This window comes from Sylvia atricapilla, chromosome 1, assembly GCF_009819655.1.
Source record: "Sylvia atricapilla isolate bSylAtr1 chromosome 1, bSylAtr1.pri, whole genome shotgun sequence".
Lineage (NCBI taxonomy): Eukaryota > Metazoa > Chordata > Aves > Passeriformes > Sylviidae > Sylvia > Sylvia atricapilla.
The window spans coordinates 137042202-137064176 of record NC_089140.1 but is presented as its reverse complement, the minus strand read 5'-3'; the positions used below and the strand labels follow the sequence as shown (position 1 = coordinate 137064176).

At 32.9% G+C, this 21975-nt stretch overlaps 1 protein-coding gene across 2 annotated transcripts in view; it reads left to right on the top strand.

Annotated features, from left to right (window-relative positions):
• The window catches only part of CSMD3 (CUB and Sushi multiple domains 3), a 580968-nt gene that overhangs the window by 122983 nt on the left and 436010 nt on the right, over nucleotides 1-21975 (top strand). For both annotated transcript variants that reach the window (XM_066334988.1, XM_066334980.1), the window contains exon 4: nucleotides 21156-21350. In XM_066334988.1, the coding sequence (XP_066191085.1) occupies nucleotides 21156-21350 (195 nt within the window). The remainder of the gene's footprint in view (nucleotides 1-21155; nucleotides 21351-21975) is intronic.

The window sequence follows — 21975 nt, the reverse complement described above, 5'->3', positions numbered from 1 at the left end:
TTGATTCTTGTAAAATTCAATTAACCCTTCATATGTACTTTTAATATACTAATCTATTTTAATTGAATTTTCCTCTCCTGGAATTTAGTGAATTAATAGGAAAAGCAAAAGTGAACAAATAACATTTGGCTGTACTGGCAAATTAAATGTTAAAAATGAGAAAATTAAACAATCACTAAAGCCTATGTGAAAAGCTCACTGTTGAGTCAGAAAAACTGATAAGATTAGGAAAAAAACCAAAAGGACTCAGTATCTCTGCCGTCACCCTTGCCCTTATCCCAAGTCTGTAAAAGATCAGGAGGGATCCAGGACACCGTAGGATTTCATTTTAGAAATGATGATATTTTAAAAATAGTCTTTACAGGGTCCACAACTGCAGCATGTCTGTCATGCAAAATCTAGAGGATTCTAGGTCACTTCTCTGTTGCAAACTGTTGAACAAAAGCTTTGAATTGAAAATGCTTTTTGTCAGCATTTCTACTGCCTGCAATGTAATAAGAGCAGCAAAATTTATAAAATACTTCTAAAATTGTGAAGGAGAAACCATTCAGGCCAGTTCAAGTTTCAAGTGCCAAGAGTCCCAGGCCTTCAGCTCCAGGGCAGAACCTTGTATTTTTAATTCTATAATCCATTTGTGTGGATGGCAGATGATCTGTGATATCTGGGAGCATTTGCTCAAGATGACAAACACCAAAAGAAATGGTCTTTTAAAAGAGACAGGAGAGTAAGCTAGTAGTCTTTAAAATCTTCATTATATCAACTTCTTTTTCTCGTGCTTGTATTTGACATATGTACAAAAATGAAAAAGCAAATACTGACACACAAAGTTACTGACAACACTCACACCTCTTACCAGTTTGCTTTCGCCTAACTTCTATTTCTGTGAAAAGCAGGCTTTGAGCTGTATCTGCCCTTCCCATTATTAACACTGGCAGAGGGCCTTGGAGTAGTAAATGAGATGCATCAACTAAAGCTTTCTAATACTGTAGAAAGGTAAAAATGTAAATGTGTACAAGGTAATCTTCTTTTCTGGATAAGTGGTTTATTTTGGATATGCATAGCTAGGATAGTCTCTTTTTGAGGTGACTAGGAATGAATTCTGCTTATCACAGTCAATGACAAACATAGACACTTTGATAGAATGGTATTAGTAGAGTGAACCTAAGGCAAGATGGGGAAGTGGTATTTGATATTTCAGTAGAAAAATATGTCAGAAAAAGCTGAAATAAAAGCAGATAAAATGAAGAGTAAATAAACTGACATGCTGCTTATTTCCTGTTTGCCCTGTTTCTGGATATTTTTTGTGTGTGTGTTTGGACACCATTACAAATGGGACTGTGGATTTCAGCATAGTTTCCTATGAAGTCTACCTGAAGGTAAAGAAAAAAATCTAGCATTTAATTTGGAATAAATGACCACAAGTTAAGACAACCAAATTATAATCTTTTTTTGGACAGAAAATTATGTCAGAATATTCAGCAGTCAGTATCATGGAAAAAACCCTTTGCTTCTATAATTAAAATTTCAGTGATTTCACAGAAAATCAAAAGTGAGAAAATATCCCCTAATAAAAACTTGCAGTTTCACAGTGCTTCAAAGGGCCACAGCGCTTCTTGCCCTTGGTTTATTTGTACAGCTCCCTATTACATTAACGTGAATTGTATGGGCGAATTATCAGCATGGTTGTGGCCTAATTATCCTGACATTTGCACTGTGTATAACTTCTGCTGCACAGAAACCACACCAACAGAATTAGTTAAATGTATGTTAAAATAATAAATGCATACATTAAATAAAAGAGGTATTTTGCATGTAATTCAGCTCTTTACAGGAAAAGGGATGAAAAACAAGCAAGATCACATTTCTTGCTTATTCCTGAATTCAGCTTCAATTCTTTGTTCTTTAAATATAACAGAAACAAAGAATACTGCAAGGCAAATATTGCATTTTTTCATGTTTACACAGAAGTTGTCATTATTAGTTTTATTATTTTTTTAATATTTTCTTTTTTCATAGTGAATAAGAAATTTCTTGGTTTCGGAGATGTTGAAAATTCATTACTTGTGCACTGAAATCAAAATTAATTTTTTCCAGCTTCATTAAAATGCAGTTATGTCAAAGACCTGTATTTATTTTGGCCACTGAAGTCCCTATTCATGTCATCATTCTGCATTTGTCTTGTGGTGTTTATAAATCCATTAAATATGTTCTTCTTTCTAGACATCCAGCCCTGACCCCTCTGTCAAAAATTATAAAGTTCAAAATGAATTTTTATACATGGCATAGTTAAGTTCCAAGTTAACTTAAGTTTCTTCTACTGGTGAAGACAGAGACAGTATATACAGGACAGAGTACAGCTGGTTTTAGTTTGTTGTAGATGAAACAGAAAATCCTACCTGTACTATCTGTGGTAGTTAGTAGTAGCAGTAGTTATAGTTATAACTATATATAGTTAGATCTATAGATAGTGTACTCTATGTATATACATATTTAGTACACTATAACGGTGTACTAGTTATTTTCACAGATGGAATAATTTTGAGTGGAAGATATCTAATCTATTCTACTGTGAGTGTAGCTAGAGCAGTTTGTTTGACTTCACCTGTAAGCAATTTAAAACCTGCAGTATATATAGAAAATTTAATGTGCAACTAAAAGTTTTATGTGTGGCAATAAAAGACAAAATAGCATGGAAAAGACTTACTTTTTATATTCTAGTTTAGGAAATGATGCTAAGGACTGTTATTACAGAATTGCTTACCGATTGGGTTAATCTTGTTTATTCACCATCGTTAAAAATAATTGATGTCTGAAGGTGAACTAATTACTGTTCTTTTTCTGTAAATTGTGGGAAAAAAAGCATGAGCCACCCAACTTGCTATAACACTAATGCCTTTCATTAAGTTGATTAACTATTCTTTAAAGATGATACTTACAACTTAATATAAATGGAATGCAGATGAACAGTTCATAAGTAACAACACTATATATGTCTGCATTTATTATAATCATCTGTTGTCCCGGAAAATCTGGTTTTTGCATTATATTGCTGTATTTTTTTTAGCTTTACTTTATTTTGCTTTCACACAAAGGCAACATTTAGGCACTTCCTATCAGAGAACAATCATGACTGGTGCATAGGACTCTGGAGTAGGAGAAGCTTCTTCATCTGTTGTGCTGTGTCTGTCTGTTGAACAGGACTACTATCAGCTTTATTAACCATGACTTGGAAACAAACTTGAATTAAAGAGAACTCTTGTTGCATGGTCACCTTTGACTATGCTAAAAGAATTGTATTTGTCAACCTTTCCAAAGGGTTCTTCAGGGTTAGCCAAGCTCCTCAGGTGACTTGTTACATCTCTGTAACCCAGGTCATGCTGGCGCAGTCAAGGTCCAGAAGTGTAACTGAACAAAAATTTTCACAGTGAAAGAAATAAGAATTTTGAGCAGGGATTTCACCTAAAAGTTATTTAAAATTTAAGCTAGGGAAGACGTATTTGGGTTACCATAGCCATAGATAATTATTATTAATGGCTCAAGCTTCTTCTGCAAATAAAATGCATGTGTTAGTGTTCACTGTACTGTTGGTTTTTTCCAAACCTGATGCATTCTTTAGTGTTTCTCCTCTCTCTTATACTTAGGGAGACTTGAAAGGATGTGTAGTATAGTACTTGGAGGAAAAAAAAATAACCATTTGTTTATTTTAAACAAGTTGGGTTTTGGTCACAGGAAATCTAATTGCTTAACAGCCATATTGTTTTTATTTCTTAGTCCAATAAAACTGGTTCTGGAAGCATTCTGGGTTATCTTAGGCTTTTAAAGTTCTGGATTTATGTGTCAGGAGGTATAAAATTAAAATAAATTTTAGTTTTATAGTTTTAATTAGCACAACTCTTTTTTGGTAATGTCTTTTTAATAATATTTTATTATGTAGAGGATTTGGATATGAATGTAATTTACAAAATTAAAATTCAGCAAAGCATCTGGAAGTTATATGTTGAATAAACAGTTGGGAAAGAGCAATTTTTAAACTCAAATTAAAAAAAAATCAACAAAACAATTGCCAAGTCAAAAAATGTTGTGTTTACTTAATCTGAGGAAGAAAATGCCCAACTCCATACTGTATTCTATTTCAGTTATCTGTAAAGTTGTGTAGAAATTTAAATGGGTTGATTAGATTCTAATCAAAGAGACAAATTCCATGTCACCTAACTTAAGGCATCTATGGTGTACATATGACCTAGACACCATATGCTTCTTTTTAAGTTGGAGTAAAAGGAGGTGTGCTTCAAGAATGCAATTTATCCAGTCTCTGTACTCATTTACAGTAGGAAGGCAAAGTCCTCCCCCAGCATCTTTCATCAGCCCTAGCAGCAATCTTCCCGCCACATAGGTTTTATTTCCCATCCAAATGGTGTCAACACAAATAAATTCAAATATGTCTTCTCTCCATACAGAGTGCTTGCCCCACAAAATTTCCATTATTCTGGAAATTTAATTACAGACTTTTGCTATAGGGGCCTACCTTCTGCTTAATGCTGCTATTAACAGTGATTCCCAGAGCCTCCTACATAGAACTCTTGTTCAGGGAATTAATTTCCTTCATGCACATCATATCTGCCACTTGCAACTGCATCAAAGTTAAAGATAAAACAATGATCCCAGCTTGAGCCTTGTAAGAATAGCTCCACGGTTTTAATTAACAAGGAACCTGATTAGAGCAGATGGAAAGACATTTATGTAGCACTGACTGAATCACTGCAGTTGTGTATATGCTAGTACACCAAATGTCTATAGGATCAGTCTAGACCAACCTAGCAGGGGGTCATCTCTGTTATTTAATTGTAAAAATGTTTATTCCCTAGCATTTTTTCGATTTCTGTGAATTAGTTTCCTGATACAGTTCACAGGCATGATGTAGGGGATTGCAAGTGTGGATGAAGCTGTCATGGTTTGGGAAAATACTAGAATATAAGGATTTTCTCCATGGATTTCCACTGGCTCTCAGGAGTGGAGAATGGTTGCTGACCTATTTCTTTACTAGCAGATATGTAGCCTCAACCTCCTACTTGACAAACATAAAAGTACTTGCTTTGCATGGTTTTACCAGCTACCAAACTCTGTATATTCTCATGGTCAATACCAATATCTAGGAACCATCTTTCATTGGTATTCAGTTTTTCATTGTGTAAGACATGGAAATAAGACATGGAATGCAGCTTTTTAGATTTTTATCTTGAAAGATGGGTATTGAAAATCTAGATAAAGCAACAGGGGCCTTGGAAACATTTTTTACTATTAGATCATAATTGTATTTATTCTCAAAACCATTTCAAAAATAATGATTTCAAAATTATGGCAAGAAAATGGGGTAGTCATTTTATCATGGTTTGTTAGCCCTGGAAATAACAATCATTCCAAGGCACATATTCTTGGAGATGAAATAAAGTATCATTTATCTTAAGATGAAGGGCTTTTATTAATTACTTTCATGATTTAGGAACAGTCCTTATACAGCTAGGAAAGGTGCATCTTTATGCTAGAAAAAAGGAGCAGGTACATATCCAGCTGAGAAACAGTCATCAAAAAAAAAAAAGTTTGTTATGTGTATGGTGGTATGGCTTCTTGATTGATGGTGTAAGTTAATTAATATGCTTCTAAGTAATTTGGAAACTTTGGTTTGTCTGTAAAGTTTAACATGTTATACATCAAAAATTAGAGAACAAACAATTGCTGTTATAGTATCAGAAATCAATTGAATGCTGCTTAACAATTTTAATTTCATGCAAATCACCACAACTATTATTGCATTGTGTTAAGATAACCATCATGTTTAATAAATAGACACTTTAATTTCAAAATTTGTGTTGTTATGTATAAAGCTACCAGATGGCATCTTAAAATATATCTAACTCTGTCGATCTGAGGTTTAAAAACCCCAAGTTTTAGGATGTTCGTGACATGTCACTTCTAACCTTAGACTCTGATTTCTCAAGTCATTCAAGAGATGACTGTTCTGGCAGACATATAAAAAGAAACAAACTAAAAAACATAAAGAGGTAAATGAATGGAATGTGGGAATATTATAAGCTAACTGCAGTGAAATAGCTGAATATTATATTAAGCTACTAGCTTCTTTTAGTCTATAAAATGTATCAGGCTAAATCAGGTTTAATTTTAAATTGATATAAATGCAAAACACTTTACAAGTTAATGATGCTGTTGATATTAATTTAGCATATGCCTTGGGGCAATTGCCCCAGTTTGAAATCAATACATCTGCATAATTTCAAATTTACGGCAGCATTGATGAGATCTTTGCTTTTCTGTTCAATGTTATGAATATTATGAATATTATGAAGCATGTAGCAATCAATATCCTGAAATATTTAAAGATCTGCATGATCACTAACATTGCAAATCTCTGGGATTGCAGAAAATGAAAGAAAAAAAAAGAAAGAAGTTTGCACATGAGGACACCATGGCTACATTACCAAAGTTATATTTCATCATGAAAACATCACAAATTACCAACAAATATAAGGAACTTATTACTCTTGTTCTGCTTCTTGTGATAAAGGAGATGTTGTCACTCCTTTCACTCCTACATTTAGAGACATTAGACCCTAACTGCCACTTTCCTTACCATGAGAGTACTTTGACAACTTTCTGTGAAGTAGAACTAACTGATAGATAAAAACAAGGACTAATGCTAATTAACATTATATTAAAAAAAAAAAAAAATTGCAAGCAGGAAGACAGACATACATGTTACAGTGATAAAGAAATTTTCATTTTTGCTGCTCCTGTAACAGACTCTCTTCTGTTCTGATTCTATTTTACATCCTATTTAACATGCTTGGAACGTGGAAGTATGTGCATTTTGTAATTGAAATAGACCCTATATTAAAAAAAAAAAAAAAAAAAAAAAACCAAACCAAAACTACATTTCAGGACGGGTAGCAAGTTGCAGTGAATAGCATGGCCTGATGATAATGAGAGAGCTACAGCAAGCCTTTGTATGTCTCAATTTATATGCAAAATCTCTATATTCTCTAGATTGCTGCTCAAAGCCCCATTCGGAATAGTTCTCAGCTGTAATTTTTCCTTAGAGATAGCACTAAATTATGGGATTTTAAAATTAGTGTTATAATCAGGAAAATAGAAGTAGAATACAGATTTCAAGGAAACCTTTAAAAATGTCATGATACCTTCATGCCAATACCAATTTTAAATCCTTTATCCCAACCAATTATTCTATGAATAATACATTCTGCCAAACTATTTTGAAACAAAAGATATTTTCTAACCCAAGACACAATATCCTGATAATGTCTTCCTTTTAAATACTATGTTTTATGTGTGATTTCAAGATATTACCCTGAATAAAAACATTTTGGAAACAGACAAGTGAGGAAAAAATGGGATTTGTCAGCTTCATAAAAAATCATTTAGGTAATTACTTAATCCAAAACAGTATATAAGTAGTACACCATATGCTATAATGTGTTTTCAAAAGGAAAATTGAATTATATTTCCAGAATGACAAGACAGTAGATTTTGACCAGGAAATGTTGCTGAAAGCAAGACTGTTGAAAGCCAAAATGCAAATAGACTAAACCCCAAGTAAGCTCTGAATTGAGCAAAAAGTAACTGAATTCTAGGAAGATGTAATATTAGTCCAAATACCCAAGCACATTTAGCAAATTAAAAGCTAATTAATTCCTTCAGGTAAACATTAGTCAAATTAAAACCAATTCAAAATATTATTACTTCAATCAAAATAGTAATCTCTTTAAGAAATGGTCAAGGACAGATGAGAAGCATTATATGAAGTGAGAAAGTTTGAGGTAACAACATATCAATACATGAAACATATATTGATTAAGTTATTTAACAATACAGCTCTTATCTAAATATGTTTCCTGCATGTGATACATTTAAATAATTAAGTGAATCTACTTGTCATAGCATGCCATGTTTACAACACAACTTCATGGAATGTTTCTTCAGAACTGACTTTAAAAGTGAGTCTTTTTTTAAAGTGTGTCCAACTTATTTATAGTATCTATAAGTGACATTTAGCTTGAGAAACCACTTTCCTTTGAAATATTGCAGAGTGGATTATCATTATGTAGATGTATTTAACAAAGGGGTGTCATATTTTCTGTTGTTTATAATGTTTATGTTCAAAGTGAGTTTCCTCCATTTTCCAAATTTTCATTTCTGGGAGGAAGTTTTTTCTTCCTGTCTGAAAATCTTGGAATGTTTTGTAAGTTTTCTACATTCAAGAGGATCTTGAAACTCTAGCAAGGTAAACTTTGTGTGTTTTAATACCTTGCCTAATCATGGCTATCATACAGAAAAACTGTAGTGGCCAAGCTCAGTGGGATTGTCTAGGCAATCTCTCAGAGACTGTGGTTATGAAAAGGCCAGTTACCAGAAAGGACTATGTCTTTTCAAACTTCTGGAATGAAATTTCTGTACTTTAATGATAAAGGTTTCCCACTGCTTCCTCAAGCTGAGTTAGCCGAAACACTGGGAGTGAGATGAGGGGTCTTCCTCTCCTTTGATCCCAAGGATTCTGCTGCTGACACCAGGGCGCAGGAGACACTGCAAGGGCTGTGCCTGTTCTAAGTGCTAGGAGCTACTTCTGGATTAAAGGAGGGTGAAATTGAAGAAACTCCTTTTTCCCTCTGACAAAAACTGGAAGACAATCAACATAATAAGAAGGAAAGCTTCTTTTGACAGATGTTTTTTTAAGACATTTTCTTTCCAGGCAATGATAACCTCTTTGTGCTTCACATATCTTAAAAATAATTTCTCCTTTCATTTTTTTTTCCCTTTAAAATGACGAAGTTCATGCCTAATGTCTAACATTTATAGCTGAATAAAAATTTCACTTCCTGTAATTATGGTTTTCAGCTATAAAATCATTAGATTTTATAGTAGAGTTTCAAAAGCACATGGGTAATGTTTGTTTTCTACTTATAGTATGATTAGCACTACAGATCTTTATTAGTCATTAAATAAGCAACATCATTCTTCAGCAACTAAAATATGAAAAGTCTTTTGGGAAAAAAACCACTATGTGAGCCCTCTAGACATTCTGGTAATTGTGCCACCATCTTCTACTCTATATCTTGGAAACTGTTGACTCAGATGATTTAAAATCCTCTAAAATGACCTGAGGCCTGTGTGGTTTTGACATAGAAAACAGATAACTAAAGAGAATAATATCGGAAAGAGCTCATATGAGCACATAGATATATGGATTTACTTCACAAATTAGGGGCTTTTTATTGTCCTTCTTACAGAGGGATTTTTTTCATAAAAAAAATTCTAGATGGTTCACGTTCAAAAAGAAAGCTTGTGTTGTGAGGCATGTCTTATGTATTCCACATACTAGGTAAATATTTGTTAAGGATAGAGAGATATCTAAATGAAAACACTATTTATTAAACTGGAAGCAATCAGGATCCCCTGAATTAAAGAATTTTAGTGTGTAGATATTTGAAAAAGATATTAATTGCATTGTCAATTAAAGATTATGTAATTATCAATAGGTCATTCAAATGGATCAAGGATTAGTTAGGACTAAAATATATGGAATGCATCCATTATAGATCAGAAATGGATGATATTTAGGAAAGAATTTCACCAGGAACTGAGGTGAGGTATTTTGATTTCTTAAATTCAACACATGGATTGATATGTACATGTTTCTAAGCCCTTGTTAAAAAATTACCCTTTATTTATTCCAATGCTGTGGTGAAAAAGGCAACTTCAATGTTGTGTGATACTCTGACAAGTACAAATTGGAAAAAGTTGTTGTTAAAAACAATAACTGGCATTTCTGGACACTGCTGATACTTGGAATTTTGAGTTTTGGCTATGAGCCAAAAGACTGCAATGCTGAAAACAGCAGTGATTTTTGAAGAGCAAGCAAGAATATTTTATGTTGCAGTCAGACTCCTGAGGTGTTCGTGGAGATTGTTTTCCTCTTATACCACCATGACCAGACTGATCTCAGTAAAGACTTAAGTAGAAAGTGCTGCAAAGAAATGAATATACTCTTCCAAGGAAAGATATTATATTAGTTTGACTTTGCATAACTGAAAGTACACTTGACCCATCTATTTTCAGGAACAAACCATGTCTGACACATTTTATCTTGTCTTTACAATTCAATTAAGTTCCTAAATATAATCCCTGTAAACATATAATTAGAAATAGAGAAAATAATAAGTTTTATTTCTTTATTCAGCCATAATAATTTTCATCACCAAGCACAGTAAGTCCTTATTCATCTGGAGCTTGATATTTAACCATGTATTTAAGCTTTTTTTTAAACACAACTAAATGACTTAACAGTTTTAATAGCTTAATAGTCCTATAAATTTTTAATTTTGTTGAAAATTTATTTATATCAGCAATGTCATAATGCAATGAAACAGCTGCTAAGGAAAGTTTGCAATTCCTGATTTTATTAAATCACTTTGTTTGCAAATATCTTTGATTTCACACACACACACAAAGAAAAAAACTTAAACAAATGATAGTTTTGATTCTTTGCTCTCAATATAATTTTTAATGTTACAGAACCAATATACCAGAGTTACCAGTGAAGCTTTCTCAACTCTGCAAAAAGATACTCGTTAAAACTGTGAAAGAGGAAGGATCACAGTATACATGTGATGCTAATCTACAATTTATCTCCAGTCTGTAGAACTGATTAATTTAGGTATTGTTGTCTTTTTAAAACAGCACTTTTACTACAACAATTGTCAACTCTACCATAACTGTACACTTAACACTTAAATCCTCTAGTAAATAAAACATAGGAAAGCAGAAATATGCAGACTCATTTCAGTTGAGATTATACATTTTTATTAATGTCTCAGCATATTCCCAGTATGTTTTTGCAAAAGTTGCCAATGTAAGAGAACGCAGAGCATTACATTAAAAAAGTGAGAGACTTAAAATGGAATAAACTACTGAGAAAAGAAAGGACACAAAAGTATAATCAAAAGTTTCAGCTTATATATACATACAGATTATTATAATAAAAGTTAATAACTCAATTTTCTTATTATAAACTATATATAGACAGAAAAAGCATGCTATTTTTTGTTTTATTTGAAAATCAAGCCTTGTTTTATTTTCCTTGAAATAAAGTAGATATCCAGAAATCACATCAGCACTGTATTCTTGTCTATGTAGTGTCAGATGTCTTTTAGTAAATATTCAATTAATTGATAAAGAATAAATGCTTTACAGGATTTTCAGATGCTTTCAGCAAACTTCTTACAACAAAACTTATTACAGCAGAATGTTGGACTGAGCATTCAGGGTGCTGAGACACAAATAAGAATTCTGAACATCTGTAAATGTCCTTGCTCTTGACTCAAACTTTTTTTTTTTCTCTTATAGCCTTCTATTTACATTTGGCCAATACATTAATAACATCCGATACATTCAGATAACATCCGATAACCAAGTTAATGTTAATTGCAAAAGTTCTTCAGTTGTTACGAATGTGTCTGATGAAAATAGATTTTTTTTTTTCCCTGAATGAAAACACATCTTTCTAAACTTGTGGAGAAAATATTAAAAACCAGATTTTTCTCCTAATTTTTCTTGCTCACCTTTATTTTGCAGGGGAAAAAGAAGGAAAAACCTGAAATGTTCATCAGTTTAATAGTGTCTGCCAACAAAAATGGAAAATTAACTTGAAAATAGGAGGTATTTGTCTGGCAATTGACACTGGCAACTTTTTTTCTCCTTATACATTAATGTAGAACTCTATATCACATGATCGAGCATGTCAGATATAGACCAGAGGATAGATTTCTGCGTATTCCCTACCATTTCACACTGTGTTAACAGCCTACTTGTATAACATATATTCCTTTGACGCTGTTTAGCTCCTCTAACACACCAATCTGTCACTCTTTAAAGACGTTTTGCAAAGATCTCTGTAAGATATATGATCTTTCAGTGAGTTAGCACCACAACGAACACTTCATAAGCTCTGTCAAACAGTGATTTGTGCGGTACTGCAGCAGACTTTTCCTAGAACATTTTTCTTTTTCTCAATAAAAGTAAAGAGTATTGAAAGTATTTAAAAGTAGAAGCTGACAGGACACTGTTCAAGCCATTTTTCAATACAGAAATACCAGTAAGTTCAGAGACATGACTTTCACAGCTGTTTCAGTATTAACCTGTCATGTAGAGATAGCCAGAGAAATGGTGGCCTACACAGATGTTTAATGTAAAGTTAATGTGAATCTTGAGTTATTGCAATGATAATCCTTTCTCTCCTCTCAAATTATGACCACTTCTACTCAATCGAGTAACAAATTAGTCAAGAGTGGAATGCCTCACAGAAAGTGACATGAAGGGATAGGAATAAAAGCAGTTCTTATTTTGGCTGCCAACATGAAGGCTGTCTATGTTAATTCTAGCTTATATTAGTTTCAAAAGGAAGCTTTGAAGAAAGAAAATTTATATGTTTACGTCACATGAATTACTCGGCAGTTGCTCTCCATCATTACATCTATAAAATAAGATTAAGTGCCTTTTACTGCTTATGTCTCAAATCAGTTATTTTAAAGCAGGAAAAGCAAAGCAAGTTGTTTGATCTCTGATCCTACAAGACTAAGACTAGAAATTGCAAATAGCACTTTTTGATATTAAAATGTCTGGGGGAAAAAAAATTATACCCATAATAGTTCATAGCCCAGAATCAATAGTGTCCTGAACAAGTCACATTGATATGTTACTTACTTTTTCACTATTAAAACCAAAAAAAGCTTGTGGTCTCGATTTTGCTCGAGATCTACAAAGGATAGCTTATATAAATCAGTGCCCACTGTGCCAAGTTGATTATGGAAAAATGTTGGTACATCAATCAGCTTGAAAGTTCTTTCTTTCTTCAGACATTTGAAAACATTTCTGCATAACAAAATCATGTTTCATCAAACAATACACTACTTTCACTCTCCCATACTTCAGAATTCTGAAAATGTTTTTCCAAATGTGCCAGAGACTTGGGAACTTGCCTCCAGCATAAGGCAAAGCACACAAATTTTGAGACTTGAGAGATGTTCTCTAAGAACTGCACAAGCCCATGCAATGAAGGTGATAATAGAATGCTGAACACCAACATGAGGAAGAAGTTCTTTACTGTGAGGGTGGTGAGACACTGGAACAGGTTATCCAGAGAAGTTATGGATGACCTAGTCTTGGCAGAGCTCAGGGCCAGTCTGGACAGAGTTTTGAGCAACCTGGTCTACTGGAAGCTGTCCCTCCCCATGTTAAGGGTGTTGGAACTCAATGATCTTTAAGGTCCAGCCAAATCACTCACTGATTCTGTGATTATAACATTAATTATTGCAACAGGAAAATGATAGCATAATGCTGAAATGAAATAACAATTACAGTTGATTGCTTCTCAAGTGAAGGACATCTGGATAATTCTTACTAAAAGTGAAAAGGGAAATTTGGAATAGGTAGGAAAAACAGATTTAAATTTTTCGTGTTTGCAGTATAAAGTACCTTTTCTTCTATGGAGAAGGATGACTTTTGGTAGGTACGATGTTGTGGGTGCACATCTCAGCACTGATGCATAAAACAAAATCTTTGTGGAATTTAAGTTATTCAAAGGTTTTGTGCTTGGTCTTGATGAGCCCAGATATTTATTCACATTGCTATCCATTAATTTGATCACACCATCTTTCTTGGTGAATGAATCACCACGTAAGTAATTTGGACAAGAACAGTAATGTTCTATTATTTCACCTTATGAAATGGAGTCAATAAGCCGTAATGCATTTTAGCCCTGTGAAATTATCAGGCTAAGTACCATTAAAAGCAGAATAATGAAAATATCCTTGATCTAGTATTTTTAAATGTTCTCTCATCTGGATATTGTTAATGAAAAATTCATATTATACCTGATATGGGCATTAACCACAGAGACCTTTTTTAGTAAATAGGACTTCATTAAGTAGACTTCATCTGCTTCCAACCTTGAATGTATGACTGTGTTTTGAAAAATTACTCTGAGAATAGCACTTTATTATGCAAGGTTTGGGATGTATTTCTGAGTTGTATCATAAACACTTAAAAATTATCAAAATAAAGGAGTTGTACACTTTTAACCATAAATTTTCTCTTGCTTAATGTATCAACACTGTTTTCAGCTATATTCTGAATGCACAATCTTTGATACAGTCTGATGTAAGCAAAAGAGATTACACTTCCATCCCAATCTAGAGTGGAGATTTTGCTTCAGTATTTTGATAAACAGTAAGACACATTGTATTTTAGAATGAAAAAAAAATTAACTTAAATTTTTGCTCAATTTTTCTACATTGCCACAAATTCGCATTCTTCAGAGTATGAATAAACATTACTGACAGATATACAATGTAATAAAACATGTCTAACTGAATAAACTGTATGACAGCCATATATAGCCTGAAAGATATGCTGGTGCACCATGGAGCATTCACAAAAATACTTTAAATGGAGTAAGGGTTTTAAATTTCAGTTCATTTTCTGAGATCTTGACACATAACAGGATAAAAAGTTTGTGTCTTCTAAAAGGTGATTTGTTGTAAAAATAAGAGCATTCAGAAAATTTATCTAGTATTGGCTCAACAAAGGCAGTGCCCAGCCACTGTGTATCCCACCTACTGAGCAATATTCTCAACCCACCAGCTGACATGCACTATGAAATGTAAAAAAGACCTCTGAAGAGTTGGGTAATGTCCTCATGACATCCCAGAAAGCTGACTATGACCCTTTGTCATCAAATAAGGGCATTAATTCAATCAAGAAATGGTGTGCTGCAAAAACAACTCTAAATCATATATTGCCATAATATTTGAGAAATTGAAAATTAAATTATTTTATATAATTCTAAAACACCTTAAAAGAAATCTATATTGTAGAAGTATTATCAATAAAGTATTAATTTTAGGATTACTTTTTACTTTAGGTTGTCCTGGGGTCTGAAATAATCTTTTCTTGATAATTTCAGCAGCTTCTTCTGATTTTTATGGCCTCCAGAATACAGCCATATTAAAAAAAGTTCTCAGAACATGCTGCAGTCTAACTAGAACAATCCCATTTTGACCCACACATAGGCATGTCTACAGAATCTTTGCATGGCAGGCAGGGTGCAGCTGTCTGGACTTCATCCAACTGAGAAGCTGAACAACCATCTTGTGAGGCAGATACCATATCTCAGACTTCAAATTATACTGAATTGGCTGAATAGTTTCATAACTGTATGGATGCAGCAATCTCTGTGATTCTTGTAACTGTACATCCAGGCCAAAATTTCCAGTGGTGTTCCTCAGTCCATCCACTAAGTGAATCTACCTTCCAGCCATACTCAGGATTTAACTGGCACCCTCAGAAGCTGTGCAGGAATTTACTGAAGCTAAAGCTCTATTCAAGTGGAATTTGGTAAGGCAAGTGAAAGTGGCTGGTGCTGTTAACTACAGTTTTGCTAACTATCTGGTATTTGCCTGCTTGTCATTCCCTTCAGGTTGCACTTCAGAAGTGTGCTGGATGGGAAAATGTCAGATTTATCCATACGGACTGAAGTATCATTCTGTGGGTTTCCCTTAGTTGCAGGTTATGTTGCCCTGTGGTTAAATCAGTGACTGCCTTTTTTTTTTTTTTTTTTTTTTTTTTTTTTTTTTTTTTTTTGCATAGTCCTTCAGCTCTAGTGCCTCTAGTGCTGTTCTGCATCTGCAGCTGATTTAAGCAAATATCCTGAACATTGCATGTGAAGGGAATACATTGCAAACCCTGGACATTCTTCATGCTCACTGTATTAATGTGACTACAGTATTGTACTTATCCCTTGTTTGGCTCACATATCCTGAAGGGTTTTTTTCTGTACTTCTTGCTGTTCCCTTGCTTGTAGAAGAATTATGTTAATGCAGTTCTAACTTAATGCTGAAACAAGTTTGTTCCTATTAAAATAGTATATTATTCTATGCTATAAATAGAAACATTCTTGTCTTACTGGCAAGGAAGACAAATCCAGTGATTGCTTCAATGTACTTAGAAATTAAATCAAATTCAGTATAAAAAAATCTGCATTGAAAGTTCCCTCAAGGGTCTTCTGTCATTGTTTGACATGAAAATAACCTCAAAAGGAAGAAAAAAAGCAAAATTATGTCATTCATTAAAAAATAGGTAGGAAACTGAAATGCAAGTAGCTGTGTGATCTTTAGTGAACAGTAGAGACCCTCAGTGAGGTTACTACTGCAGATACATTAATCAAGGACAAGCAATTACAACAAGGAAAGAAAAAAATAAATAACTCTTTTCCTTTGGGGGGGGGAAGAAAAAGAAAAAAAAAAACAACAAAAAACAAAAACAAACAAAACAAACAAACAAAAAAGAACAAAAAACAAACAAAAAAACCCACCCCAAACTTCTCACACATTCTCTTGCTTTAGTATTTATATTAATACACCAGAATATGACAGTCTCTTTTGACTGATACACAAAAAAAGCAGAAATTAAAAGAAAAACTTCAGGTAAATTTAGATTACTAGACAACTGTTTCTGTCACTGTTGTAAACAAAAGTGAATTTCAGAATAGTGACACTTCGTTCTGCACTTGCACCTTAAGGTGACAGATTTGTTGCAATCAAGGGATAACCATTTTTGTTGTTGAACTTCTAGAAAGGAAAGAACTGGATTTTGAGGGAGGGAATTTTTAAAATTCAATAGCTGTTTTAATACATCTGTGTTGCTTATGATAGATTTTTCAAAGTACTCATTTAAAATGTGTCTTTACTCTCTGAATCTTACATTTTTGTGCAGTTAAATTGACATTTCTATATTAAGTTTTTTCTTTTTTTTCCTTCACTATACTTATATTGCCTACACCAATTTTTTCTTGTGGTTTCCTTCACTCTGCAATCTCAAGTGAAATATGCATGTGTATGTGTATTTCTGTAACTGTGTAGAAAGACAACAGTATTCCTATACCCATCAGTTAATTCTTCTATTCTCTACTAGATTTGAATCTAGACCATGCTTATACATATATTCAAAGTTTTATGAATGAGAACAGAATAGAAAGTAAGCAAAATATAACTTTTGAGAAAAAAAGACAAAATATTATGAGTTAGAAGCTATGTATCTAAGTCACTTTTTTAATTTATAAAACCTTTGGAAAACAATGGACAACTAAAACTATTTTAAGATCCAATACAGATGAATTTTGGACAAGGGAATTTCAGGCTACTTTTTATTTTTACAAAGATATCACCTGTCCTAGTATTTGGGACCTTTAGAATGTATAGCTCTTCCTACAGCCACACACATACTACTTGCAGCACTTCTGAAACCAGACTTGAGTCTTCAATACCAAAGCATTCTTGCTTGTCAGTAAGACAAAGTACATATGTGCACAGCTTTTCCGAGGGATATCCATGTACAGACATATTCTAATATTTCCAATACACCACATCCTGCCCCAAATGACAACTGGAGTGGCTGCTAGAATAACATTGATATTTATGTTTGCATGGCAGGGGAATTACTGCTTGGAGTAGTAGATACAAATGAACAATCTAAGACTGGTACCATGCAGTAATAGGGGGAGATATCTGAACAGGGAGTGTAGGGACACCAAGAGTATTTATTTTCAAAAGTACTACATGAAACAAGTATTAGTCTGTATTGGGATATTGTATTCATCTTTCAATAAGTGAGTACTCATGAAGATGTTTGTATTGACAGTATTTCTCACTTTATTTTGGGAAAAATGAGATCATAATGATTTGCAATAGCTGCAACAAAAGCTATGAAAATGTATGGATCAACCCTTTAAAAAATAAAAAAAATATTTATTTTCCAAATTCTATAATAAAATAATGTGTGAATGACAGTAGTATTCATAACTAAGCTTAAGGGAATGCAGCGCTGTGCCTTTATTACTGGAATATGTGAAAATACTCGTTTTTTATATTTAGATATCAAATTATAAATTTCATGTTTAAAAATTTTAGGGAGGATAGTGCTAACCTTGATTTCATAAATGTCATAACAGAAAAACCCTCAAACATTCCTGACTTAAAATCTACATAAAAAGCAAGTAAATTTGAAATTTCCATATCTGGTTCTGATTTGTTTCTCCCTGAGTGAATGCTAACAAAGAGAGTCTAAATATCTGCTAGCCTTGGTTTTTGAAAACAAAATTGTCAGAAATAAATTATAATTAGTGCTATTTTATTTGAATATCTTATTAATTAGAATATATATGGCTGAAATTGTGTTAATTAAAGTCTTTGAAGGAGTGGGTCCACTTTTGCTAAACAGAACTCTCCCAGATATATTTTACCCACAGCTTTTTAACAGAATTTACATTGATATTATTAAGAATTAATTAAATAGAAAATTATTGAACAGCACTGAAGGATATTTTAAGCTTCATGTTTTAACATTATGTAAAAAAAAAGAGGACAAATAAGTTCATACATACCTTGTTTACAAAATTGAATCTAGGACAAAGAAAATTCCTGCTTGGAGAGAGATTGAAACAATTGGGGCAGCTTGCTTTGAAAATGAGAAAAGAAATTATACAGAAAAATAAAAAAATGTGGGAAGGTATAAAAAATTCAATTATGCTTATTTTCAGACTACATGAACAAGGAGAAGTTCGACCAAACTATAAGATGGCAAATTTAAAAGGAAATACTTTTCCACCCTTCATATCATTAGTGATTATCAAAATGTCACTGAAGTCAGGAATCTGTGCAGGGCTGAATAAAAATTACAACCTAGCTTGGCAATTCCTGTGCTCCCTGACAGGTGACAATCTTAGGGTAACAATCCGTAGCTTTGCGTGTCAGGGAGATGGTAGTAGAGTGTCACATTCAGTTTGAAAATAGATACTACTTATCAAAGAAGACAAATGCAATTACTTGGTAAATTATCTCCCTCTCGTCCCTATATAAGGCACTTGTAGATGTTCAAAATGAAAATACTCAGAGAATAAATTAATATACGTAAAAGTGCACAATTTATTTTTTTCTACTTTCTTATCTAGAATCAGGAACAAAATGGCTTGAAGAGTTAGAAATAGTAACATACTCCCAGGCCATTTTCATAAAGTTAAAAAGTTAATGAAAAATGCCAAGAATTCCTTTTAGATGACTCACATAGTATTGCAACTGGAAAATTAGTTTTATTTTAGAAGGAGAGTGATTTTTAATTAGTGTTTTAAAATATAATGTAATTTCACAAGAATAAATTGCCTTCTGTGGGTAATTCTTGGTGAGACAGCAGTAAAAGTAAAGGAAGCAATTTTAGGTAGTGACATTGCTAATCTTTATATTTCTTGTTTCAAAGGACAGGGAACCTTTGTGCGACCTTTTTACAAAGCTCTAAGAGATACAGGCTTCTGAAAGACTTCATCTTGCGGAAGAAGTTGAAAATGAAAACACTGTGTACAGGCCGAGTTTTCAAGTTAATATAATATGATTCATATGATAACCAAAATCCAGAGGATGATATTCTTACCTTCATTTTGACATGCTGTGATGACAAATAACAAATTGAATAGCCTTGAAAACTGCTAGGGGATTTAAAATAAATTCTTTTGCACAAGTGTGCAGGAGTAAATGTAACATTGCTTTCTTAATAGAGCTTGCAAACAGATTCGAGGGCAGGGGAGTGTTGTTTCAGCACAGAACATTTCACTAAAGCAGTGGTAAACATATCAGCTCTTTAGGTGAGCTTTGAAGTGACCAAGGTGACATAGGCGACTTTCCTACTTGTGTCTTGTGTCATTGTGCAAGGTAATGAAAATCAAGTTTATTATGTAAGAGAAAGCAGGATATAGCAGCAATGACATCAGAACTAATACACATATTTAACATATTCACATCTAAACATGATTGGTAAATAAAAATTTGCAAATTAACTCATTGTTAACTGATTGTTTTAATAAGTGTTTATATCTTTTTTCTTTAATTGAAACATATAACAGCTTAGATATTTAAATATGTTGTGCACACACTCATGAGCACATTAGGGATACTGAAGAATGTTTTAGTCACACAGAATTCAGGAAAAGAAATTAAAACAATACTTACATAACCCTCTCTTCTTCTATTGCTTTCCTTTTTAGATTAGCAGAATTTGGTATGAATCCAAATACCTGATTTGCCATTTCCCCATTAGCATTAGGCTGATAAGTATATTTGGTACAAGATTTGAAGAGCTCAGGATGAGTTTATGGAACATTTTTTGTTCACACTTACACAGAAATCTATGTTTTAATGTCCATTAAAAAAAAGACTTTGCTGGTAAATGGTTGAAAATGTTGTAATCAAGCTATTTATGATGCTGAAACACCAGTCAAAAGGGTACACAGTTGAAGTGTGAGTACCAGTTACTGAAACGGATCTCTAATTAATGGCCACAGACATCAGACTAAGAGCAGCCATGAGTCATTTTGGATTCTCAGCGGTTTAAAGCTCTGTATTATAGAAGTTACCAGACCTGTCGTATTTCACATGACTAAATTAAGTAATTCTTTGCTCAGAAATCAGTTACCTACAGTATCTCATCTGTTTTCTTCATTATCTAAGACCTATTAAATCATTAAACAGCTTCCTGATCATGCTCAGGCTTATGCTTCTGAAAATTTTCTCTTGTCTTGATTAATTTTATTTTTTCTTCCAAATTTTGTTCAATTTGAATCTGATGTGCTTTCATGTTTATATTACAATTTTGTTTATTTTTTTGCATTTGTATATCTTGAAAGGCAAAAAATATATCAAGTTGCTTTGCTTTCTGTTTGTATATAATTATTTCTTTTGTATCAATTTTATAAAAATTATTAATATATCTATAACTGGAACTTAAGGAAAAACTTCATGCTTATTTTCATTTACCTTTGGATACATGGGTACTTAAGCAAGTGTTAAATACACTAAGTCAGCAATGGATTTTCAGTGTTGAAAGTTGCATGATATCCATGAAAACACACTGTCTCTCCAAAGTTGCCTTATTTTGTGTTCTATATTCATAAGCAAAATGGAGCATTTATTTATAACAACATTTTAAGTATAAAAACATTTTAAGTCATAAACATGTATTTTTTCCAGAATTACAGAGCAGTTCCTGTGGCAATCCAGGAATTCCACCAAAGGGTATTTTATATGGTACAAGATTTGATGTTGGTGACAAAATCCGGTACAGCTGTGTAACTGGATATATTTTGGATGGACACCCACAGCTTACTTGCATAGCCAACTCTGTCACTACGGCATCGTGGGATTTCCCTGTTCCTATCTGTAGAGGTAAGTCAAATCCTACAATAGTGTTCCTGAATATATACATTAGTCTTAAAAATTTTTAATCTCTCTATTAATAATTAAGTTTTAAACTATGATTAAAGAACCCTTCTCCTGAATATTTTGATCTCTTGCTTACATATATGATGTATCTCAGCATATATGGCTACTAATTTTTAGGTCAATATTCTACTAAAATTACAGTCACCATTTATTTTAAAACAGATGTTATGTAATGGGAACTAGAAACCTAATAATAAGTAGAATATAAATGTCTGTGTACAACACACTTGCAGCTATGAGAATGCAGATTTGGGATCTGTTAGTGGTTCCTAAGACATGGCTTTTTGTCTAGTAACTTGTGAGCAACTATTTGTCAACTTGCCTAGTGAGCAAACACAAATATGAAATTGCCAAAAAAATTAAGTGACAGGGTCTTACCTCATTGTCAGGTTTGATTTTCTTAAGACTTCTATATAGTGTATTCTAACAAATATTTTAGGTCAAATCCTTTTCACCTACTCATATTAGAAATATAGCTGTGGTAAGAAACCCTATATATTATTTTCTTAGAGAAATTTAATTTTCTGAGAGAAATATTGTTAAAAATAAATAATTTTTGCACAGCAGC